The 25,474-nt window shown below is 44.7% G+C and overlaps 1 protein-coding gene across 1 annotated transcript in view; it reads left to right on the top strand.

Moving 5' to 3' along the window:
• The window catches only part of LOC130884098 (calreticulin-like), a 31,405-nt gene extending 6,531 nt beyond the window's left edge, over nucleotides 1–24,874 (top strand). The window contains exons 2-9 of the mRNA XM_057785051.1: nucleotides 6,818–6,919; nucleotides 10,216–10,419; nucleotides 13,702–13,796; nucleotides 15,329–15,538; nucleotides 15,997–16,110; nucleotides 17,055–17,198; nucleotides 21,824–21,916; nucleotides 24,453–24,874. Coding sequence (XP_057641034.1) covers nucleotides 6,818–6,919; nucleotides 10,216–10,419; nucleotides 13,702–13,796; nucleotides 15,329–15,538; nucleotides 15,997–16,110; nucleotides 17,055–17,198; nucleotides 21,824–21,916; nucleotides 24,453–24,695 — 1,205 coding nt within the window. The 3' untranslated portion in view covers nucleotides 24,696–24,874. The remainder of the gene's footprint in view (nucleotides 1–6,817; nucleotides 6,920–10,215; nucleotides 10,420–13,701; nucleotides 13,797–15,328; nucleotides 15,539–15,996; nucleotides 16,111–17,054; nucleotides 17,199–21,823; nucleotides 21,917–24,452) is intronic.
• Nucleotides 24,875–25,474: the final 600 nt, after the last annotated feature.

The raw sequence follows: 25,474 nt of genomic DNA, 5'->3' as shown, positions 1-25,474 counted from the left end.
ATCAACGGGAACTCATTAGCTGTGACAGATTAAACACAGGAATGTGAGTGGTGGGGACAGCGTGCAGGGCACACAGAACTCTCTGGAATGTCCTTGCAGTTCTGAGAGTCTAAAGATGCTCTAGAGTAGAAGTTGCATTTTAAGAAACAAAAAGTAGGGACCAAATGGCTCTGCAGGTAAAGAGCTTGCCACCAAGGCTGACCACCTGAGCTTGAGTCCCAGGAGCCACATGGTGGAAGGACAGAGCCAGCTCCTGCAAGTTGCCCCCCCCCCCCGTCCTCCACATGTACACGATGGCATGCATGCATGTGCATGCACGCATACACACAGACACTCACAGAGAAAGAGAGAGAGGAGAGAGAAACATTTTAAATGTAATTTAAAAACAAAAGTAAGGGGCTGGAGAAATGGCTCAGTGGTTAAGAGCACTGACTGCTCTTCCAGAGGACCTGGGTTCAATTCTCAGCACCCACATGGCAGTTCACAACTGTTTGCAACTCCTGTTCCAAGGGATCTGGCACCCTCACACAGACATATATGCAGGTCAAACACCAATGCATACAAAACCCAACTTAGAAAGCAGAGGCAGAAGGATCAGAAAATCAAGGTCATCCTCAGCTACGTAGTGACTTCAAGGCCAGAATCCCCTATCTAGCTGACATAAAGCTCTTGGCATGGATGTGGAGGTCAGAGTACCCTGTCTCAGAAAGGAGGGGGAGAGTGTTTAATAAATTACAAAAAAAAAAAAACCCACCTCATTATTTCACCAAAAAGTTTTCTCTCCAAGGCTTTAAAAAAAAATCAGTTAGAAGAAATAAATTGTATTCTTTCTTTCTTCTAGTCAAACTCCTAAGAATAAAACTATATTAATCTCAACAGAACATATAAATAAAACTTTACAATTTTAATGCAAAAAATTCTAGAATTGAGCAGGCAAATCATGTCCCCTGATAGAATGCTATGCAACCACAAAAAGCATTCTTTTTAAGATTTTTTTTAATCTATGTGTTGTAAGTGTATATATATATATATGTTGTGCAAACCCTGTGGAGGCCAGTGTCCTGAAACTCGCTCTGTAGACCAGGCTGGCCTTGAACTCACAGAGATCCACCTGTCTCTGACTCCCAAGTGCTGGGATTAAAGGTGTGTGCCGCCATATGGCCCATACATTTTCTTAGTAAACTTGACTATCTGTTCCCTAGGAAAAGCTGGATGGGAAGTGACTTTCAGGGCTGGGAATGCTTGGTTGATAAAGTGCCAGCTTGGGAGCAACACCTCCAACATAAATGGAGGAACTACTCAAAGCTCTTACTCAATGAGAATAGTAATTATTGTCTTATATTACATTCGTGTTTATTGTGGGAGTTCTGCGTATGCATGGCAAGTGTGTAGTGGTCAGAGAGTAGCTTGCAGAAGTTAATTCTCTTGTTCATCCTGTGGATCCCAAAATTGAACTCAGATCATCAGGATTGATAGCTGTTTCTTTATCCATTGAGCCATTTCACCAGCCTAAAAATTAGTTTTTTATTATTTTAATTCGTTGTGGTCCTAAGTCAATCTATTATTTGATAAACATTACTGCATACTTACTTTCTTTGAAGAGGTTTTGTTTTGTTTGGGTATTTTGGTTTTCTGAGTTAGCACCTTGCCTGACACACTGTTCTCCTGTCTCCCCTGCATCCTTTCTGAGCTTTCATGTGTTCCTTTCTGTTTGGAACACCCACACCTCACCTTTCCGCTTCTTCAGCTGTGCTTCCTCTAGTGCTGAGCAGCCTACGATTTGCAGAATTCCGTTACCCTGTGCTGTCTTCTGTAAATACTAGCCACTTGGTGCTTCACTTTTCTGTTTACTGTTCAGTTGCTTGCTGGAATGTCTCTTCCACCAGACTTCATGAACCCCCAGAGGTTCACTGGTCTCGGAAAGGGTCTAGTCAGACTCCTGTCTGTGAGTCAGGTGCCTGGCTCAAAGTGAATGTTCAATGAATATTTGCGGAAGCCATGACTCTAGTATCAGATCTGCAATTGAGAACTAAGTGTCCACAAACAGGTCACTTTTGTTTCTGGGCCTCAGTTTCCCTATCTGCAAAATGTAGAAGAAATGACCAGTTAGTCATTCTCGCCTGAGCCTTTTCTGATTTTAAGATATTAAAGATTAAGAAGAAAAGCATTATGTATTAATGCGGGACTTTACTAATTACGTGACATTATTTTCCTAAGGAAAAGCTATTATTTTAGAAATATTTATTTTAGTACTTGTGTATGTGTGTCAGTGTAGGTATGTGTGTGCACCACATGTGTGAAAGGGCCCTCAGAGGTCAGAAGAGGCATCCGAGTCTCTGGAACTGCAGTTATAAGTGGCTGTAAACTGCCGTGTGGGTGCTGGGAGACGAACATGGGTCCTCTGTAAGAGCAGTAAGTGCTCTCAACTGTTGGCCATCTTTCCAGCCCCAGGAGAAGTTCCTTATTTGCGACAGGTGTGATTAGATAGACATTAATCAAATTACACACAAATTATAAAGTGCCATGACTGCCTTATCTCTGTTGCACACTTTTTAGCTTATAAAGGGCTTTTCACATACATGGCCTCAAGGGGAGTTATATAGTCTGGGGTTACACACACAGATCTCCGTGTTGCACAGATCTGGATGCAAGTCTGGTTTGCTCTCTTACAAACTAGGCTCTTGAGCAAGATTCCGAGTTTCTCTTTCTTCATCTTAAGTGGGAAAAAAATTAGGACATTCATCACGGGGCTATTATGAGAACACAGGGGGAAAAAAACGTGTTCACGGCTTTCAACACGATGCCTGACATATGGCTGCTAAATAGTAGCTATTTTTTATTTCTTAAATACCATTCATTCTGAAATCTATTTTAGTAGCTATTATTATAGTGTACTTTTTTTTTTTTTACATAACTCATTTTTTTATCTCTTCCAGAGGAAAATCAGACAGCTTTGGGATCAGCTCTTAAGTACAGCACTTACTAGCTGTCCTAGTTAGGGTGACTGTAGCTGTGATAGAACACCATGACCAAACCAGCTTGGGGAGAAAAGGGTTTATTCGGCTGACATGTTCACATCGTTGTTCATCACTGACTGAAGTCAGGACAAGAACTCAAGCAGGGGAGGAATCTGGAGGTAGGAGCTGATGTTGAGGCTATAGATGGGTGCTTCTTACTGGCTTGCTCCTCATGGCTTGCCCAGCCAGTTTTCTTTCAGAACACAAGACCACCAGGCCAGGGGTGGTACCACCCACCATGGGCTGGACCTCCCCCTTCAGGGACTAATTAAGAAAATGCCCTATAGGCTTGTCTGCTTATAGCCAATCTTATGGAGGCATTTTCTCAATTAAGATTCTCCCCTCTCAGATGACCCTAATTGTGTCAAGCTGGCATTAAACTAGCTAGCACCCTAGGTGCAAAATGCAAACAACGAAGCTGCATTGTCTATGAAGACGGGGTGAAGTTTTCCAAGCCACGATGGCCTCATTCAGAAATAAACTCCCTCTATGAAGATGGGGTAATATAATTGTTCACCAAGACCTGTCGAACACTGAGACATTGAGAAAGACAGGAAGACTTTGGGAAGTGTTGGGGAGAAAGAATTTTAATCTCTCCCTTTTCTGAATTTTTTTTTATCTCATTTGCTGTTTGTTTGGCACAGTGTGGAACTGAGGATGAAACCAGGGTCATGCTAAACCCTGCTACTGAGCAACATCCCTGGCTCCCTTTTAATTTTAGTTGTTTTTATCATTTTTCCCCTCAACCTGAGAATTCAGTCAACATAAGGCAGATTAATGAGAAAATCATACATATTTACTAAATATTTTTTTTAATCCTTGTCATGGCCTCCTTTCTGTTGCTATAATAAAACACCATGACCATCCAGGCAGTGGCAGAGCATGCCTGTAATCTTAGTATTTGGGTGGCAGGTGGATCTCTGAGTTCGAGGTCAGCCTGGACCAGAGTGAGTTCCAAGACAGCCAGGGCCACACAGAGAAACCATTGAATTGCCCTCCCTCCCCTCCGAAACACTCACCATAACCAAAACAGCTTCTGGAGGAAAGCATTTACTTGGCTTATAAGTTACTGTCAATCATGGAGGAAGCCAAGGCAGGAAGTCAAAGCAGGAATCCGAAGCAGAGACCGTGAAGAATGCTTATTGATTCATTCTCCATGGCTTGCTCAGCTTGCTTTCTTATACAACCCAAGATCACCTGCTTGGGGTGGCAGTGCCCACAGTGGCCTGGGTCTTCCTGTATCTATTATTAAACATGAAAAAGCCCCACAGACATGCCCACAGATCTGATGGGAGATTCTTCAGTTGAGGTTCCCTCTTCCCAGGCGGCTCTGCTTTGTGTCAAGTTGGCCATACTAACCAGCACATGCATTAAGTGTGTAAGCATCTTTAAAAGGTTAATGCAGATGAGCTTTTTAAGTATATTGATACAGGAGTCCTCCTAAAGAAATAGAGAATCAATGAAGAAGCTGAACAAGCAATCACATGCACTGAACTAGAAAAGCAATAATAAGTTGTAAATTGTGGGAGGTGAGCTTGGCTGGAGTCGAAAAGCAGATTGGTATAGAGGTGATCAAGAAGGTAAGGATTGCTGTAACAGGGTCTGCGTGTACAAACCGCCATGGCTTATGCTTTCTGTCCTTAACAATAAGAACTTTCCTTAGTATAGAGAGGACACTTCACACGAAGATAGCATTTTTGCTTTTGTTTTGTTTTGTTTTGTTTTGTTTTTCGAGACAGGGTTTCTCTGTGGTTTTTTGGAGCCTGTCCTGGAACTAGCTCTTGTAGACCAGGCTGGTCTCGAACTCACAGAGATCCGCCTGCCTCTGCCTCCCAAGTGCTGGGATTAAAGGCGTGCGCCACCACCGCCCGGCGCATTTTTGCTTTTAAGAAAGAGATCAGACTAATCTTAGACCTACTTTTTTTTTTCTTTCTTTTTTAAACTTATTTTATGTTTATGGGTGTTTTGCCTGCATGTGTGTCTCTGTACCACATGCATATGGTATCCATGGTGGTCAGAAGAAGACATTGGATCCCCTAGGACTGGAGTTACAGACAGTTATGAGCTGCCATGTGGGTGCTGGGAATTGAACCCAGGTCCTCTGCAAGAACAGCAGGTGCTCTTAGCTGCTGGATTCCTGCTCTTTTAAAAGTGTTGTTATTCAAAATAGGCATGATACCATAGCAATGTATTTTGGAGATCTCTCTCTTTCTCATTTTTTGAAATAGACTCCCACTGTATAGTCCTGGTAGTGTGTGCTTATAATCCCTTATCCCACTGTATAGTCCTGGTAGTGTGTGCTTATAATCCCATATCCCACTGTATAGTACTGGTTGTGTTCCTGTAATCCCAGAACCCAAGAATCTGAGATAGGAGGATCTTTATGAGTTTAAGACCATCCAAGGCTACATAGTGAAACCCTGCCACCAAAGGGTCAGGGTACAGTAGAATGCTCAGTTAGTAAAGTGCTTGCCATATTTCATGAAGACCTGAGTTCAGTCCTCAGTGCCCAGATAAAAAGCCAGGCATGATGGCATGCACTTGGTATCATAGCACCAGGAGGCAGAGACAAGAAGGTGCCTGGGGCTTGATGGCTTCCCAGTCTAGCCTAATCAGCAAGACCCAGGTTACAGTGAGAAAATCTATCTCAAAGCAAGGAGGACAGTACTTCAGTAAAAACACCTGAGGTTGACATCTGACAATAAATAAACACATGTGCAGTGTGCACTTACCCATCCACCTGCATGCACGCACACACATAGATATATAGAGAGAACACAAGCAAGCGAGCTGAGTGACCTAGTGTGGTGTTATAGTTTACAATCCCAGTACTTAGGAAGCAGAGACATAATAAGGATCAGGAGTTCAAAGTGAGCCTGGACTACATAAGGCCCTGTCAAAAAAACCAAAAATAAAATAAAAGATTAGAAAGGCCAGGCCAAGCCCCTGGGATTCCTGAGAAGCCATTGAGTCACCTGACCTGGGCCCTTAGTAGAGGAACTGACTCCACCAGCTCCTGGTGTTTCTGATGACGGCCTGCTGAAGTGAGGTTTTCATGGAAGATGAAATGTACTGCCCTTACCCATCAGGCAGCGAGCACTGAGAAACTTCATTCCGAGGCAGGCAGAGGTGAACTAAAGGCCACCCTCAAAACCTCTCTATCTCAAGCTGCCAAATTGCTCTGTGTCTCTGGGACTGTGATTGGGCCCAGGAAGTAGGAGTCAGCAACTCTGAGGCAAAAAATCAGAAAGACAATGAGTGTTTGGGTGGAATGCCAGGTCCTCAAAAGAATCTTCTTTGTCTGCATGCCACCTATGCCAAAGCAAAACACATGCATCAGCATCTTACATCTGCAAGAGAGTCCAAAAAGTTTAAGCAACAAGAAAGGGCTAAGTAGAGACTGATTGTTCATGATCATCTTTGCTAATTCAGGAAGTATGAAATGTTTCGTGAGTCTCCTTCCTTAGAAAGCAGGTTTTATTATTTTACTTTGCCAAGCATAAAAGCGAATGAGGGCTCCATAAACGTTTCATGCCCTCTGGCTACACCTTCCCACGGAGATTTTCAAGACTTAACTGTCATGAATGAGGTGCTGATGGAAAAGTGGCTCAATTGCTTGTCGTCTGAGCAGCTCTTCATGACAGGACATGAATGGTGAGCTGCAGGGACTATGTGGTGAGCATAACTTTCAGAATATTCTGAGTCGCCCTCTGTTACACTCTTATTCTTCCCTAGGGCTGAATTAGCACCAAAAACTGAATTCGTTTGAATGTGTTCTCTTTTTCTCCTTTATTCCATAGATGGATGGACAAAACGATGGGTGCAATCCAAACACCAGTCTGATTACGGTAAATTCCAGCTGACTGCAGGGAAATTTTATCAAGATAAAGAAAGAGATAAAGGTAAATACTAGAATTCAGGAACGTATTGTTGGGCTCGGAAAAGTATGACTTTTACCCAGTTACTTTTATACATGATTGACAATTCATTTATTTTCCGTACCTAAAAAAATAGAATAAAAGAGTACATGGAGCTGAACTTGATAGTGAGCGCCTGTAATCCTGTACTCAGGAGGTTGAGGCAGAAGGATAACCACGGGTTTGTAGCCAGTTTGGGCAAAAAAAGATAGGTTCCAGGACATCCTGGATTATAGAGTAAGATCTCTCTCTCTCTCTCTCTCTCTCTCTCTCTCTCTCTCTCTCTCTCTCTCTCTCACACACACACACACACACACACACACACAAACACACACACCCCAAAACAAAAGTAAGTAAAAAAGGATGGACCTTCCACAAAATGTATTATGCCCTGGAACTGGGTAATGGACAAATTATCCCATTCATTTTCCTAATATCTTAATGAAGCAGTTTTTATTGTTTTCCCAGGTTTTGATAGTTGCCTGAGGCTGTTACACAGCTGAGAGAGGTTTGACTCTGGCCCTGACTCCAGGGACTGAGTCCATCTCCACCAACCTGTGCTGTCTCCCCCAAACTCCTATAATTTTACAGGTAGCATTCAGCACTGGGAACCTGAGAAAGCCCCACTAGGGACCTGAATGTTGCTCTGTCTAGAGCAGCTTTGGGTGATGGAGAGGAGAGCAGATGGGCCTGGGATGGCTGACCAGCTGGGTAATGGAAGCTTGTCTTCTTGCTCCTCAGAGTGTTGATTTTAGATGAAGATAACCTTCCCCTGCCATGCTCACCAGACAGAGCTTTCGTAAGGGCCAAATAATGTTGCGGAGGAAGGGCGAATTCCGAGACAGGGACTAAGGGCATAGGTTCTTGGTCTGAGAAAGCTTTTGTTCTATAAATAGAGTTCATTGATCATCCCCTGGAGTGATTTCCCATCTCCCTCCATCTGGCTACTGTTATGAATCTCATTTTCATATTTATTAAAGGAGAGAATTATGAAATGACTTGAGCGTTTTAAAATCTCGTTTAAATCCTCTCTGGAAAACCGTTTTCAGCGGATAGAGAACTGGAGATGGGGCATCTCCTGGGACACTTGTGTCTTGGTCCTCTAGCACCAGCAGTCTGCGCAGCCACGTGTCTCCTTACAGTTTGGCTTCTCGGCTGATCCTCCGCATTCCATGCTCTGTGGTCCATTAGATTCTGGTTGTCTGGAAGGACACTGGGGTCATAGTGAGACTGAGAGAAGAAGGTTGGTTTGGTTTATACAGCAGGGTATGGCAGGGCAGAGCCTCAGAATGTGGTCTTCTGCCCTCTGTCCATTCCTTCCTTCCTGGCTCTTCTAGCCCCTTAGAGGCTCCAAGAGAAATAGGAATACCTTTTTTTTTTTTTTTTTGAGACAGGGTTTCTCTGTGGTTTTGGAGCCTGTCCTGGAACTAGCTCTTGTAGACCAGGCTGGTCTCGAACTCACAGAGATCCGCCTGTCTCTGCCTCCCGAGTGCTGGGATTAAAGGCGTGCGCCACCACCGCCCGGCAGGAATACCTTTCAAAATGAGACAGCTCCAGCCAAATGTCAGATGTGAAGGTGTTTACCACAGAGCTCTGTGTACAAGAAATGCTTGAGCCCTTTTCTGAATCAGACTCTGTGCTCCTTCCTGTAATTTAGCATATTTTGTTGTTGATGATTGTTTGTTTTTAGAGTCAGGGTTTCTTGTGTAGCCCTGCCTGTCCTGGAACTAGCTCTGTAGACCAGGCTGGCCTCGAACTCACAGAGATCCGTCTGCCTCTGCCTCGACTGCTGGGATTAAAGGCGTGCGCCACCATCGCCCAGCTTGTTGTTGATTTTGAAGAACGGGTCTCACATAGCTCAAGTTGGGTTTGGACTGCCTATCTCCTGGCCTCCGCTTCTCAAGGGTTGGGCTCACAGGCATACGCTACCAACTTCAACTTCATTACTCACTCACTTACTCATTGAGCATTTCTGCGTGTCTGTCATTTGTGGTTGTGTGATCCTTATCAAGGCACTTCCTATTTGATTGCTTCATATGCTCAACCTAGAAAAGCTCTGGGGCCCCTGGCAGTTCTGCTATTCACTGAAAGGATCTGCCATTACCACGAATTGGTGGTCAGTGTCCTGTGAAACCAGTTCAGTGACTTCATGGCAAAGTGAAGAAATTGGTACAACTCACCTTATGTTGTATTGTCAGGGTTAAATACGTGTGAATGAATAAACCCTCTGTAGAGTTAAATGTTAAGGGCTAGGGAGATGACATTGCATTAAAAGTGCATGCTGAACAAGAATAAAGACCTGAGTTCAAATCCCTAGAATCAGGGCTGGGAAGACGAGTCAGCAGTGGCCGAGATATGAACAGCGCACGCCGTTCTTCCAGAGGACCCAGGTTTCCAGCTCCCATATAGCATCTTATAACCATCTGTGAACTCCAGTCCCATGCGATCCATTGCCCTCCTCTGTCATCTGCAGGCATGACACACATGTGATGAACAAACATCCAGACAAAACACACAAAATAAATAAATCATTCCCCAGGACCCACATAAAAAGCTGGGATGGCCGTGTACTCCTGGATCCCCAATGCTGGTGTTGAGGCAGAAATAGGGCAGAAACACCGGGCTTACTGGCTGCCAACTCCAAGTTCAGTGAGAGACCCTGTCTAAAGGAACAAGGTGGAGAGTGATGGAGCAAAGCAACCAGCATCTTCCTCTGGCCTCTGTGTATTCAGAAGCATGCACACGTGTGCATGCAACATACACACACATACACACATGCGTGCACACACAACTTTTACAAAAGAACTCAATTATTTGGTGATTAAAATATTCAGTGAGCTACCGTAACTATTATCCGAGCTAATTCTGGGCTCCTTTCTACTGTAGCACTTATACAGAGCAGAACCTTATTCTGCTGCAGGGCCTTGACTTATGAAGCTGCAGAAAGATGCTGAAATGTCTCTAGAAAACAAGCGATAGCATGGTGCAGAGGAATGCATCAATGTGGCTTGAAATTCCAGTGAGGTTGCTTCCATGCCATGCAGCTTCACGCCTCCTCCCCATGACTCAGCCTCCTAACTTATTAAATGGGCGTAGAGCCCACTTTTCAGGGCTGCCCGGAGGCTCAGATGAGATAATATTACACAGCTCCTTGCACTGCGCCTGGCACACCTTAGTGTGTGAGGAAATACTAGAGCTTGGTTAAGTCCAGCGCCGGGTCTCTCTAGGTACTTTCGGGGGAATTTCAGCCTGAAGCCTCTGCTCTTTCTCTCTGTTACCAGGTCTCCAGACCAGTGAAGACGCCAAGTTCTATGCCCTTTCCACCCGGTTTAAGCCATTCAGCAATGTGAATGAGACCTTGGTGGTTCAGTTTTCAGTAAAACACGAGCAAGGCATCGATTGTGGCGGTGGGTATGTGAAACTCTTTCCTGCCACATTGAACCAGGAAGACATGCACTCAGAGTCCCAGTATTACATCATGTTCGGTAAGCTCCCTGGAACAGCTGCTCTCGGCCCCTGGGAGTTTGGGTGAGAACCCCTGTGCTGGTTGAAAAGACTTAGACCTGGAACAGACAGCTTGTAATTCGATAGCTCCACATCCCCTATGCAGCAGGGCTCTCCAGAGACCTGAAAAGAAGGCATCTCTAAGCCCAAATGTTAATATAAATAGACCAAAGCGGTGTGGAAGTACATGGTACCGCAAGTCTATAGCACACGGAGATGCAGCCCAGTTTTCAGAAAGGGAGGAGCACAGACCTACTGCGAGGCACAGTGCTCTGCCCAGAGAGAACTACAGCCAGGGTCAGGGAAATGACCGCCTGTAAGCATCTGTGAATGTCTAGAGTGGGACATTTGTAGCCTACATATGTAACTAGGCATTCTTGAGGCTCTCCAGCTTTTAGCTCCAACCTTGAGTCCAGCTTCAACTGTTGATACTGAAGAGCCAGCAAACAACAAGCATTCCAGCCTCTGAAGCACAGATGAAGAATGCGGGCTAAACCGGATGTTTTGGTACAAAGTCAGTGAAAGGTTATGCTGGACAGCAGGCACTAACATTCCCTTAATTCTCTTTAGATGCTCCCCCCCCCCCCCGCAGCCTCAGCTAGCACTTGCCTTTCCTTCCCATCCCCTCCCCTTCCCCTTCCCTCCCTTTCCCCATGTAGTACTCTTCCTCTTTCAAATTCCCCTCTTCAGCTTCATTGCCCCTTTTAAAATCTGCATAGTTTTTCTTTCTTAAATCTCACCCCTTCTTACAAGGTCTTACTCTGTAGTTCCAAACTCAATATGTAGCCCAAATTGGCTTCAAACCCGCAGTGATCCTCCTTCTTCAGCATCCCCAAGTGCTGAGATCATAGGCGCAAGCCCCCATACCTGCGTCTAGTCTTTCTCTCATGCAGAGTGTAGCACTCAGGGTGTGAGAAGCGTGTCTGCTGCAGTATCTTTCTATTTGATTCGGAATCTGTACCGTGTATCACTCTCCCCATTTTGCAGATGAGGAAATAAAGGTAAGAAATTTGCTCAAGGCAAGTAGAAAACCAGGATTTGAGTCAGTCTGTCTATAAAGTCTGCATCTTCTCCCTTCAGGCAACTGAATACATGAATGAAATTTATATTCTTACAAAAGTATTGAGCCAGGCTGGAGAGATGGCTCAGCAGTGAAGAGCCCTGGCTGCTTGTTAAGAGGATCCAGGTTTGATTCCCAGCACCCATATAAGCAGCTAACAACCATTCAGAGGATCAAGCTCCCTCTTCTGGCCTCCACTGGTGCCAGGTACATAAGTGGTACATAGGAATATTAGCAGGCAACACACACACATAAGATAAACATAAACATAAAAATTTAATTTAGCCAGGAGGTGGTAGTGTAAGCCTTTAATCTCAGCACTCCAGAGGCAGAGGCAGAGGCAGGAGGATCTCTGTGAGTTTGAAGCCAGCCTGGCCTACAGAGTGAGTTCCAGGACAGCTAGGACTGTTATATAGAGAATATTTGTCCTGGAAAAAAAATTTAAAAAAAATTAGTTTAGAAAGGGTATTGAACCAAGTGTGATGCTACATGCCAGTACACAGAGGCAGAAGCAGAACAAAGGTTGCTAGGAATGTGAGGCCAGCCCGTCTACATATCACCTGAACACACAGACTTTCCACAGTTCATCTTCTGCGTAGTCACTCTTCCCATCCCACGTCCTAGGCCAGCCACCCCACCCTCTACTCCTCGACTCCTCGTCCCCACCTTCTCCCCGAGGTTACACGGCTCTCTCCCGAGGCTGTGAGCTCCTGGGGGCCTGGAGGTATACCTCAGAGCCTAGCACCAAACATGACCCCTTGAATGCCTGTCTTGACTATGGGCTATTGAGTCCCAGGGACTTCATCTTTCATTTGGCTGGTGAGACAGCCAAGGCTACATAGTATCTTTAAAGAGTTTTTAGGGAAAAATATTGATGAGGCACTATGAGATCACAAGAGACAGCATGATTCAATACAGCTGGGGCCATTTGGAGGAGGTGTTTTAAGTATTCTTTAAAGGGTCAGTTTGGTTTTAATAGGAAGAGGAGAGCATGTAATGAGGGCAGAATCAACAATGTGCATAAAGGCTCAGGCATGAAATTCAAGTGCATGGTAAAGAAGTAAGGAGAAGACCAGTGTGGGGAGAGAACAGTGCAGATGCCTTGTGTGTGTGTGTTGTGTTGTAGGATTACATGTTGTGTGTGTGGTATATGTGTATGAGTATGAGCATGTGTTGTGTGTGTATTGTATGTATACATGTGGTATGTGTGGTATGCATGAGTGAGAGCATGTGTTGTGGTATGTGTGCATGTGGTGTTGTATGTACATGTGTTGTGTGTGTGGTATGTGTATTTGAGTTATGTTGTGTTATATGTATACGTGTTGTATGTGTGGTATGTGTGCATGAGTATGAGCGTGTGTTGTGTGTGCGTGTGTTATATGTACATGTGTTGTGTGTGTGGTACGTGTGTATGAGTCTGAGTGTGTGTTGTGTTATGTGAACGTGTGTTATGTTGTGTGTGCATGTGTTGTATGCATATGTGTTGTGTGTGAAGTACGTGTGTATGAGTGTGAGCATGTGTTGTGTTGTGTGTGCCTGTGTTGTATGTACACACATTGTGTGTGCAATATGTGCGTGTGTGTGAGGCTAAGAAGTTCTTGGTGAGTTATGAGTAGAGAGCGATAATGTGAAAGTCTCAGCACTCTCTGGGCTCCCCAACTCTGACCCAGTTCTCAAAAGAATTGTCACGAAGTCCGAGAGGTCTCAGGCTCTCTTCCTAGGTAGGAATGGCTCCTGACTTTTCTGAGCCATGCCCATTTAAAATGGAGATGGTAATGCTTAATTTGTCAGAATTAAGTGATGTGCTGGAAACTCCTGGCTTAAGAGGGGCTTCCTGTGGGCTTGGCCCATGGGGCCCTGGCAGGAGACTAGAGGAAGTTTTGAGGTGTATCTCTCAGCTGAAAGCGTGCTTCTCTCCTACTGTGCCCCCCTACTCTCTCCCTGGTGTGCTGCCCTGCCCTGCCCTTTCTGCTGCTCTCCCTGAGCAGCTCTGTACCTTCTTCTCTCAAAGCCTCGCCTCCTGCTTTGTGAAGAATCCCTTTCATCAAATCCTTCTCAAATAATCCTGACTCTGAGTGTGGCATCTGTTTCTTTCTGGAAATACCGAGTGCGACACAGGCTGCATCTGTCTTGGGTCTTGGCCTCAGACTGGGCATGCTGCCTGAAATAGATGTGAAATCACACTTTGGGGTTTAATTTCCAGGCCCGGACATCTGTGGCTTTGGCAATAACAGACTACAGGTCATCCTTTATCACCATGGGAAATACCACGAGAACAACAAGACTCTCAAGTGCAGGGTGAGTATGTGGATTAGTCTTCAGCTCAGAGCAAGACATTTCATTTTTAAATTTTTAAAATTTTATTGATTTTTATATGTATGGTTATTTTGCCCATATGTGTCTGTGTTCCACATACATGACTGGTGCCCACAGAGACCAGGATAGGCGGCCAGATCCCTTGTGACTAGAGTTACAGGTTGTTATGAGCTGCATGCCTGTGCTGAGAGTTGAACCCAGGTCCCCTGGAATAGCAGTTAGGCCTCTAAACTGCTGAGCCATCTCTCCAGCCCCAGAAAAAAAAGATTTTATATATGTTATCTCATTTTTCCTTATAAAAACTCTATCAATTAAGCATTATCATCTCCGTTTTACAAATTAAGTAGACCTAGAGATGTGCTACATATACATTGTAGGAGTTCACAAGGGAACAGCTGGCCGAAAACACGGGGAAGTAATGTGGGGTGATGTCTGGTGTGGCATTGTTACCCACAGCTAGATATTAGCATGGGGGTCAGGAGATGCTTAGATGAGACAGATGGATCAGTTTATCTCAGTAACAGAAAGTCAAAGGCATCTAGATTAGCTAGAGCACAGTAGGTATGGTCAATCAACAATCCTAACAGGCATTATTAGCCAAATGCCAATTCTGTCTTATGGACTTGAGAATGGGATAGATCCAGTCAGATAGGTCCTTTGAATTAACCAAACTCACAGTAAAGCCTGATACAGTGATTTGTGCCTGTAATCCCAGCAACTCTGAAGGCTGAGGTGAAAGGGTTGTGAGTTCAATGCCAACCTGGGCAATTTAGCAAGATCTTACCAAACCAGAACTTTCACAATTGAGTAAAGATAAGAGTCAAGCAAAGGAAAGTGAGGCGGGAGCAGAGAAGAGGGCTCTGCCTCCACCTGGAGGCTTAGGTAAGGATCGCTTCCTGGAGAAGGCTTCCCTTGTGCTGAAGATGGGTATGCTCTAGGAAATGAGTGAGACTATTCTGGGGAAAGATGACCTCCTGGAAGAGGAGACTGCATGAGCAAAGGCAAGGAGACTTACGAAACCAAGGCATGGCGTGAGGGCGGATACAGTTGGTATGCGAGGGAGCGGCAGGAACAGTCCAGAAAAGCCTGTGAGGCCTGGGGCATTAGGGATCTTGTGTTGAAGCTAGACCTTCCTGACCAGCCTTGTACATGGGGCTGAATGTTCTGAGTCCCCCTTTGGGGCAAATCTCAGCTTGGAAGCTTAGACATAATAGAGAAATCATATATGACCCCTGTTCACAATTTTAGTAGGGCAGACAGAAAACAAGTTAGATTAGAGAATGATCAAGCTTTAGGTGAGTAGGGGCTGGAAGATGGGGGATCACAGGAGTGAGCCTATAGGAGCATGCACCCTCAGGGTGAACATAGAATCCCTGTAGGTGTATTAACTAGAGGAAGGGAGAGGTGAATGTGGTACAATGTGTGTAAATATGTAAGGGGAGCATGCAGGCAGCATGTGTCTGAGGTCTACAGTGTCCTATATGGAGCTGAAATATCACCCATTCCCTTTCCAGATCAATAAAGACACTCACCTGTACACTCTGATCATCCGCCCTAATGCTACTTATGAGGTGAAGATTGACAACGAGAAGGTGACAACGGGGGCCTTGGAAGATGACTGGGACTTCTTGCCTCCCAGGAAAATAAAAGACCCCTATGCCAGGAAACCAAGGAAATGGGATGAACGGCTACAAATAGAGGATCCTGAAGATAAGAAACCCGAGGTCAGAGGGAGTTTAGTTGGGAAGCTGATCTCAGGGAGAAGAAGGTACAGTCAGGACATTAGGGCAGATGAGTAAGTCAAGTGTCTGGGAGGTTGGCGCCATGAGAAAATAAGGGTCTGAGTTCAAGCCAGGTCTAGCAGGTATGCTCAGGGTAACATGACTGAAGGTGAAGACCGTGTGGGAGAAAACCACAGACAAACCAGAGCAGCAGCTCTCATGACTGAGGGCAGGATGAGGGCAGAGACAAGGATAACACCCCTCTGAAGCGAGTCTAAACCTCTCGAGGTCAGAACGACGGGGAACCGGGGTCTGTATAGGCCTTTTCTCTCCTACACCGGGACAGCACAGCAGAACGGGAGGACAGGGCGGGGAGAGAGTCAGTCCCCCTGTCTTCACTTGAGTCCCCAGTGTCCTCCAAGATCATGTCACCATCCTCATGAAGGAACATTCTGTTTTAGGACTGGGAGGACTCTGAGTTCATCCCAGACCCAGAAGCTAAGAAGCCAGATGACTGGAATGAGGAGATAGATGGGGTGTGGGAAGGGCCGCTGATACCGAACGCCAAGTACAAGGTGAGGAGCTCGCTTTTCAATGAAAATTTATACAGAGAAATCAGATGGGAGAGATGTCAATCCTAACTTAGAAAATAAAATTTCTAACATGAAGGCTTGTAATCCTAACCCTTAGGAGGTTAAGACAGGAGGATTGCAAGTTCAAGACTAGGCTGGGCTGTACAACAAGACCTTGTCTCAAAACAAAATAAAACAAAGTAAAAACAAAGCAGAAACTCCGAGATCCCGTGCTCTTTCCCTCTCTACTCCACACAGGACGGTGGCCACAGTAGAGCCTGTTCTCAGCTCCTCCCACTTGTAAGGGGGAGGGGCTGGTAAAGCCAGCACAAGGGAATGGTTCAGGCAGGCTTGGGCGAGGAGCTTGTCCAGAGTTGGGAAAAGCTGCCAGTTAAAGAAACAAGATACAAACAGGAAATGGTGTAGGGCTCAGGAATCCCATGTCTCCGAAGCAGGCCAGAAGGGCAAAGGGTGGGATCCCCATGAGTCCAACGTGTTTAGGGGATGAAGGAACTTATCTTAAAGGGCCAACCCCTGCTGTCATATCAGGAGCAAGCACCAAAGGACTCAGCTGACAAACGGTCTGGCAATAAACCTGACTGGAGCAGGCATTTTATCTGGCCACAGTTTCCTGTGCCACACAGGAGAAAGAGAAAAGGCCCAAGTGCCAAGATACTTAGACAATGCTCTCCAAAAAGCTGCATTTTCTTAACTTCATGAATATGCCTGTTCAGAGAGCAGGCCGGGCCAGGCCACTCCTGCCAAGTCATTTCACTCCCAGTAGGCGGGAAAGGGAGCTGGGCAGAGTCTTATGTCTTTACTCAAAGAGAGGGAAAGTTCTAGGAGTCTGGTACACTGCTTATAAACTCACTGATGCTTTTTGACTGTATGATATTAGGAGAGTGGAAAATTGTTACTGACAGGTCCACTGTTGGCTCTCTGTGTAGGGAGAATGGAAACCTCGGATCATTGACAATCCCAATTACCAGGGGGAGTGGATCCACCCAGAGATAGACAACCCGAAATACAGGCCTGACCCCACCATTTGCCACTATTATAACATCAGCGTCCTTGGCCTGGATCTTTGGCAGGTAAATCACTCTGGGCTCAAAGCCCCTGACCAGCAGTCTTTGTACCTCCCACAAAGTAGAAGAAGCCCTAGCCTGGAAGTTACAGACTTGAATAAATCTTGATCTTTCTCAACCTCAAACAACTCACCTTTAAGATAGGAGTAATTGTAGATATCGTCAAAATTTTAAGAGTCAAAACTTACTTAGTCCCTCTATGCACCACTGGATTAAAGACTTGGTATGTTTATTTAATTTTCATAGTATATCTATTTCTCAACATCAAAAGGAGGCTCAGAAAAGTTGAATAAATTTCCTAAAGATATGCATCTAGTAAGATAAGCAGCAAACTTGGGCCCGAGCAGCAGCCTTTCTTCATCAGGCCCGCTCCAGTGTGCTACTAGTGCTTATTGACGCCTTTGTTGATCTTACAGGATTTGTTCAGTTGTTTTGTTTTGTGATAAGGTCTCCCGAAGTGCAGACTGGCCTCCCTCCGTCGTGCTACTAGGTTGAGATAACCTTGAACTTCTGCTCCTCCTGCCTCCACCTCTAACTGTTAAGTCACCAAAGCTTCTGGAATGAGCACCCCCATGTTTTACTTTCTTAGATTCTTCATTCATTTCCTGCTCCCCCCCCCCCATTTTCTCAGTTTTCTGACTTCAGGAGGTCAACATAGAGACGGAATGAAGTCACTACCAGATGCCAGGCAGGGGTTCAGAAGGGCAGGGAAGGAGGAAAGGACACAGCATATGTCTTTCCTTCCTGGCTGATCTGGAGAACACAGATACAAATCACACACAATCACGTTGCTATCTCTTTCTTTTTTTAGGTTGTTACTTTTAAGTAAACCAGAACTTTCTATATCATGTAAACATATAAAACCATATTGATGTGCATACTCTGCTTCCTCAAAAACAATTACATTTATTTAATGTGTGTCTCTGCGAGTGTATACACACGTGTGCATAGCCAGTGTGTTCATGGCCATGTGTGCATGGCCAGTGTGTGGCGGAGGTCAGAGGACAAGTTGTGGAGGTCAGCTCTCTCTTTTCATCATGTGGGTTCCAGGGACTGGGCTTGGTCCCCAGGTTTGCTCACAAGTGTCCTTATCTTCCAGAGCCCTGTCATTGGCCTTTAAAGTATTTCTGAGCTCCACCAACCTCTCTAAACAGGCAAACCTTCTTTTCCTGTTTGAAGAATTTAGCCACATCAGAGGCGTGCTCTCCAAGCCTTAATTTTAATGCATGTTGACAGAGGATCACAGATTCTGATCTGGAATGAAGCCCCAGAGACTTTATTTCTAAAATCCAAAGTGCGTGCGTGCGTGTGTGTGTGTGTGTGTGTGTGTGTGTGTGTGTGTGTGTGAGATAATTCTTCATGATGCTGACATCATCCTCATAGGCATTTTTTTCCTTATAATTTCCAGTTAGGTCTGACTCCCAGGTCATATTCCTCTTCACTCAGCTAACCAGGACCGTCCAGCTCAACACTGAATCCTTGCATCTTCCAGGAGAAGCGAAGTGACTAAGCACAGACAGCATTCTTGACCTGCCCCCTCTAGCCATTAGTGTCCAGCCCCGAGATGCTCTGTCTCTGTCCCAGCTGGACAGCCCAGTCCCTGACACTTCCTGGTTCCCATTCTGGTGCCTCCAAATCCAGTCCATTACTTTTCCCCTACTTGAAAGTGATTGCATTCTGGGGTCAGGGCTGAAGCTTGGAGGAGACAGCAGAGAACTTCATGTAGGATTCTGTATGGTCTTTGAAGGGATAGTAACACAAACTAACAGGGTATGTGTGGTATATTAGCCCCTGTATAGGCCGGAGGTTGACATCTGGATGTTCTTCCTCAATCATTGCCCATCTTGTTTTTGTTTTGTTTTATTTTGATTTGGTTTGAGTTTTCAAGACAGGATTTCTCTGTGTTACAGCCCTGGCTGTCCTGGAACTCACTTTGTAGACCAAGGTGGCCTTGAAATCAGGTGATCCCACTTCCTCTGCTTCCCAAGTGCTAGGATTAAAGGTGCGCAACACCACACCTGGCCCATCTTACTTTTTGAGACTGGGTTATTGCTGAGGCTGGACTTCATTGTTTTATTCAAACTGGCTATCCAATGAAACCAGCTATCTCTGTCTCCTGGGGTTGGGATTACAGGCCTGGGCCAGGATGCTTGGCTTTTGCATAGATGCTTGGGATCCAAACTCAGATCAGCGAGAGCACTTTACCCACTGCCCCTGCTCTTTCCACTTTATGATCCAAGAGGACTAGCACAGGAAAACCAGTAGCTTCCCATGAGTTAACATGTGCAAACATCGTTAAGACCGCATTTTACAATTGAATGCCGCTCTTTCCCACATGTTCTTTCCTCTTATTTAAGTGACCACAGCAGGAACAGAAGTATGCTTCCTGCTACCTGCACTTTGCAGATAAAAACTTGTGAGCACAGATGGGAGATGAACAGACCAGTGGGTTAGGAAGCAGGCCTGGGGGGTCGATGTGAAGTAGGGAGGGAACAAGGGGTCGCTGAAGAAAACAAGGAGGTCAGGAGCACTCTTCTCAGGAGAAAAGATGGGCAAGCCAACAAATGGGCAGTTTTCTAAGCGAGACTGCAGATGACCCAAAAGGTCAGAAAACATCTCACAGTTGCAAAAGGAATTTTATGAGCCAATTTAAAAGTAAATGACTTAGAGCAAACTAAGAATTCTGCTCTCCCATGTCCATTTGTCATTTCTTTTTCTTTCTTTTTTTTTTTTTTTTTTTTTTTTTTCGAAACAGGGTTTCTCTGTAGCTTTGGAGCCTGTCCTAGAACTCCCTTTGTAGACCAGGCTGGCCTCGAACTCACAGAGATCCGCCTGCCTCTGCCTCCCGAGTGCTGGGATTAAAGGCGTGCACCACTACCTCCCGGCTGTCATTTATTTTTTCTGTAGGATGCAGCGTCAGTGAAATGATGTAAGCCAAATAAAAAGCCTTTCTTATTAAGAACAAAATATATGTGCAACATGCAAAAAATACAGGTTTTTGGTCACAAAACAGGACAAAGCTTTATAAAATATAGAGGAGAGGCACACAAACCTCATACTGGAATGTTTTCTTGTTCACACAGCTGTTGGAGTGAAATTAATAATGATTTATTTGACTTTTTTTTTCTTTTTGAGACAGAGTCTCACTATGTAGCTCCGGCTGTCCTGGAATTCACTCTGTAGACCAGGCCAGCCTTGAACTCATAAGAGATTCACCTGCCTCTGCCTCCCAAATTCTGGGACTAAAGGTGTGCACCACCATGCCTATTTTGGCAATGATCTAGTCAGTATACACAATCAAAGATTAGCCCACCTTTTGGTCCTTTGAAACACATCCCGATACAGAAAAGTTAGAATCGTCGTTCTCATCCATTGAGTGGCATTTGCTAGGCTCTGTGTTTTAAATATGTTAGTTCTAATTTTCATGACACTACTGTCAGAGAGTTATTATTTTCCATGACTCACATTGCTATGTCACACACTGGCTGGCCTAGAACTCACTATGCAGACCAGGCTAGCGTGGACCTCACAGGGATCTGCCTGCCGCCTGCAGCTGCCTTCTGAGTGTTGGGATCAAGGGCCACACCCATTATCATCATCATCAACATTGTCTCAGGTAGCCCTGGCTGATCTCACACTCACATTGTAGTTGAGAATGACCCTGAACTCCTGGTAATCCTGGGATTACAGGCATGGACTATCATGGCTGGCTTCCTGATTTACTTATGAGGGAACAACTCAGAGGGATTGAGTAACTTGCCCAATGTCATAAAGCTAGACTAAAGCTGAACTGATCTGTTCAACTCCGTGTCTTGTGCTCCTTTCTATTTTGTTCCTTTGTCATGAACTAAACACTGAAACTTACAAAACATGGATTTAATCTTTTAGTCACAAATACTAAAAATTTGTTTTGTTTTGATTTTATGTCAGGGTTTCATGTACTATTACATAAAGAGTGTGAAGGTACGTGAAACCCCGATGCCCTTGCCTCTACCTCCCATGTGCTGGGATTACAGGCATACACCACTACACACAGCTTCTTAGCATACTAGTTTAAGAAAATAGAGAAAGGGACTGCAAAGTTGGCTCAGTGGTTACTGCTCTTGCAAAGGACCCTGGTTTTGTTAACAGCACCCATATGGTGGCTCACAATAGTCTATAACTTTAATTTCAGAGGATTCAATACCCTCTTCCAGCCTATGAGGCTCCTTCACTCATGTGATGAACATAAACAATATACAAATAAACACATGTGACAAAAGCCTTTTGGAGAGAGAGCGAGCGACTGTGTGTGGTTTATAAGCTTGTGTGTATGCAGGTGCGCATATCCACGGCCAGAGGAGAAAGTCGGGTGTCCTGTTCTATTACTGTCTACCTTGTTCTCTTGAGACAGTGTCTCTCACTGAATCTAGAGTAAGGCTGGCAGCCAGCAAGCCCCGATGAGCCTCCTGTCTCTGCCCCAGACAGCACTGGGGTTGCAAGGCATCCTCGCAGCCATACACATTTCCTGCCAGTACTGGGGATCCAAACTCAGGTCCTCGAGTTTATGCAGCAATTGCTCTGGGCCTCCGCCATGACTCTAGCCCTCTAGGAACCTAGTCGTAATAACCTCATGGTTTTCGTTTCAACAGGTGAAGTCAGGCAGTATATTTGACAATTTCCTTCTAACAAATGATGAAGAGTTTGCTGAAGAGGTCGGAAATAAGACGTGGGGATTAAGAAAGGTGAGGTATTTTTCCACCTTAAATTCCAGAGGTCCTATTCTGTCATTTGTAAAATCAGGACCCACAATTACTATCCCAACTCTGGTCACATGACCTTGAGAGACAGAGAACTCACATTCATTGGGCATCTTCCAACTTGTCACTTTGAGCACTTTTCAAAATATGTCTTACCTGGCCCTTAAGGAGACCTTGCAATATAGATATTATTGCATTTCTTAGGTATGGAAACTGAGATTCGGAGGCTAAACTGCCCAAGGTCATACAGCCTTTGACTTGTTGAGTTGAAGCCTGAACCCAGAAACCATGCTCTTTTTGTGTGCCACAATGCCTTCTCAGTGCGCCATTAGAGGGAGATGCTCAGTCCACCTCAGAGGAGTGGGAAACAGAGGTATTGCTGTTTATCAGCTCCTCCCTTCCCGACACTATTTTATGTGGGGGGTGATATTTAGGACGATGACTTCAGAAGGAAGACATCTTGCATCCAGATGCCCTGGCTCTGCAGCAGGAAGGCCAATCCAAGTAGGTTTATAGCCCGGGCTTAATACTTTATCAAGAAAGCACCAGACACAGAAGGTAAAGGCAAAAACAACCCCACCCCCACCTGCCCTGAGCTGGAGAAATGGCTCCTTGAGAAAGCGTGTGCCGTGTAAGCATTAGGATCAGAGTTCGCATTCCCAGAGCCCACACAAAAGCCGTGCGTGTGTCCAGGCACACAGGCTGCGCTATGCAACTGTTCTGCCACTGAGTTATCTTACGAGAACTTTTCACTTTTTATTTTAAGATGGGGTTTCACCAAGTTACCCAGGCTGGCTTTGAAGTTATTCCATAGCCAAGGCTGGCATGGAACATGTGTTCTTGGTCTTCAGCCTACTAAGGAGTTGAGATTAAAGGTCTTTGGCACCAGGCCTGACTCCTAGTGGATCTAACAGAAGCTGTTAGGTGTGGTAGCATTTGCCTTTACCCACTGGGATATCTTGCTGATTCTGTGCTCAGCTTTAAAAATACTCCTTAATCTAGTTTCGTCTTATTTTAACTTAGTGTGATCATCTTTATTTTGTGATACTAGAGATCTACCTAGAGCTTCGCTCATCCTAGACTGAACCACTCCCCAGCCGTCCAATAGTAATGCTGTGTCATTATCATATATTAGTTAAGAGCATGAGTTTCCTAGGTAGACTGCTTAGGTTCAAATCCAGGCTCCGTCCCTGACTGGTTATATGAACTTGGACAATTTATTTAACTCTCCTCATCTATCGATTAGGAAAATTGATATCAAACTATCTTCTAAGTTCCTAACATCTAGCATGTGTTCAATACATGATATCTATAAACCATACATTCATTTGACAAATACTTGGTAAGAGCCTGTTCACCACAGCAGTTGTTGGGGATATAGCAAAGAAATAAAATTGAGACATTTTTATCTTCATGGGGCTTGTATTCTGTTTGGAGAGAACAAAATATAGAAAGTCCATATGAGCTGGGTATGAGGGCACATCCAACACTGTAAAACTACAGGAAGGGAAGCAGGGATGGAAGGACTAAGAAAGAGTCCACGATTGGGCATGGTGGTGCACACCTTAAATTTCAGCATTCAGGAGGCAGAGGCAGGTGCATCTCTGTGAGTTCCAGCCCAGCCTGGTCTACACAGTGAGTTCTAAGACAAGCCAGGGCAGCATAGGTCTCAAAAAGAAAAAAAGAAAGCATTCCAGGTCATTCTACACTATGTAACAACACTCTGTCTAAAGGACAAAATAAGCAAACAAATAAATAAGAAATCCAAACATCAGATTCCCTCACATGGGAAGTGGGATGAGTAACCTACGCACTGCTGTGAGGAACGCAAACAACATACCAATGTTGTCTAGCCTGCGCTGGGCAGTGATAGAGGCACCAAATAAATAGATGATGGATCTGGATCCATTTTAGTGTAGCATTAAAAAATTGTTTATTACATCTATTTAGAGTGTAAGTGCATGCACGTGCCACAGAATGTATGTGGAGGTCAGAGGGCAACTCCGACTATGAGTCCCAGGGACCAAACTCTGGTCATCAGACTTGGTCAAGGACCTTTCCTTATTTGGTCATCTTCCAGCCTACTTTATTTTTTAAATTACTTTATTTTAGTTTTTACTTCATTTTACTTTTCTCATTTTGAGACAGGATCTTAGGTCAACCTTAAATTCTTTGTGTATCAGAGGATGACCTTGAACTCTTGATCCTGCTTCCACCTCACAGGTGCGAGAGTTACAGGTATTCAACACTATGCCTAGTTTTAAATCTATTTTATTTACAAATGCAAGGTACATCATACATCCAGACATAGATTTCTCTCCTCCCCAGAGGTTCTGAAATTTCTATGTAAAGGAACACCATCCTAGGAATCTTGAAGCCTCTCCTCCCCAGAGGTTCTGAAATTTCTATGTAAAGGAACACCATCCTAGGAATCTTGAAGCCAACGGGAAGGCTACAGATGTTTCTAAAGTGTATCTGTTTATATCATCTGTGAAACTTTGAAATTCCATACTCTAAACAGGATGTAGAGCAACAGTGGAGAGAGCTATATGAGGAAATGGAGAAAAAGAAGGAGGCAGAAGAGACCAAAAGGAAGAGGGAAAAGGAGCGGGCCAGGCAAGAGGACATCTGGGGACTTGATGAGGAGGATGAGGAGGACAATGAAGAGGACTCTGAGGAGGAACCAGATGAAAATTCCAAGCTGGAAGACAGCGCATCTCTGGGTAAAAAGGAAGCCCGCTTTGATCAGAAGGATGAACTGTAACTGCCCAGGGGAATTCTGCACAGAAGCAAGAAACAGTGCTTAGCAGGGGGGAAATGCTCATGGCTAGCAATGTGGGGAGGAAAGTGACTCACTCTCTTCAGATAAACTTTGGATTTATATTTCCACTCCCCCTCCATGCTCTATTTGCTTATTGGTAGAAAGGGAATGGTATTTTCTGTTTCATGAGGTGGTTATAGGGACTGGTATGTGTGTATAAAGTATCCAATGTAAATACATTGTAAAATGAAAAAAGGGGGAGTAGTTAAAACTGCTATCATTATCATGGTGTTTATGAAATTAATTGTTGGTAAATAAGCTTCTGTATAAACTTGGTTCTCACTTTCAGTTGAGCCCTATTTTCCTGGGGGTTTTCTTTGTTTAAATATATACATTTCTCAGTATTTATTGAGCAGTGCTGACAGTTCTACCCAATGTTTTCCTCTTGTAAATGTAATGAGCACCTAGAAACAAAATCAGAACATCTACTGAGCGCTTGGAAAAATACTTCGTAAAATTCACTTTGTTCGTGTCCTAATTTTTAAATGACTGTTACTTGTTTGCAGGTTTGCTGGTCTTATTTCTATCTGCTTTGTTCCACCTTCTCACAGTGTCACTATCTCTTGCATTCTTGGAGTTCTTTGTAGATTAGAAAGCATTTTCCCACGCGTTTGCAGCCTGCTTACAATGCGCCCATTCAGTTTTGCAGTGGTCACTGAGGAGGTCATGGCTATCTTTGGTTTACAGGCACAGACACTTGTTCAGGGTCAATCAGTAAGGGG

The sequence above is a fragment of the Chionomys nivalis genome, chromosome 11 (genome assembly GCF_950005125.1).
Source record: "Chionomys nivalis chromosome 11, mChiNiv1.1, whole genome shotgun sequence".
NCBI classification, from domain to species: domain Eukaryota; kingdom Metazoa; phylum Chordata; class Mammalia; order Rodentia; family Cricetidae; genus Chionomys; species Chionomys nivalis.
Note: the sequence above shows the minus strand (reverse complement) of the source record. Positions and strands in the feature narration are given on the sequence as shown.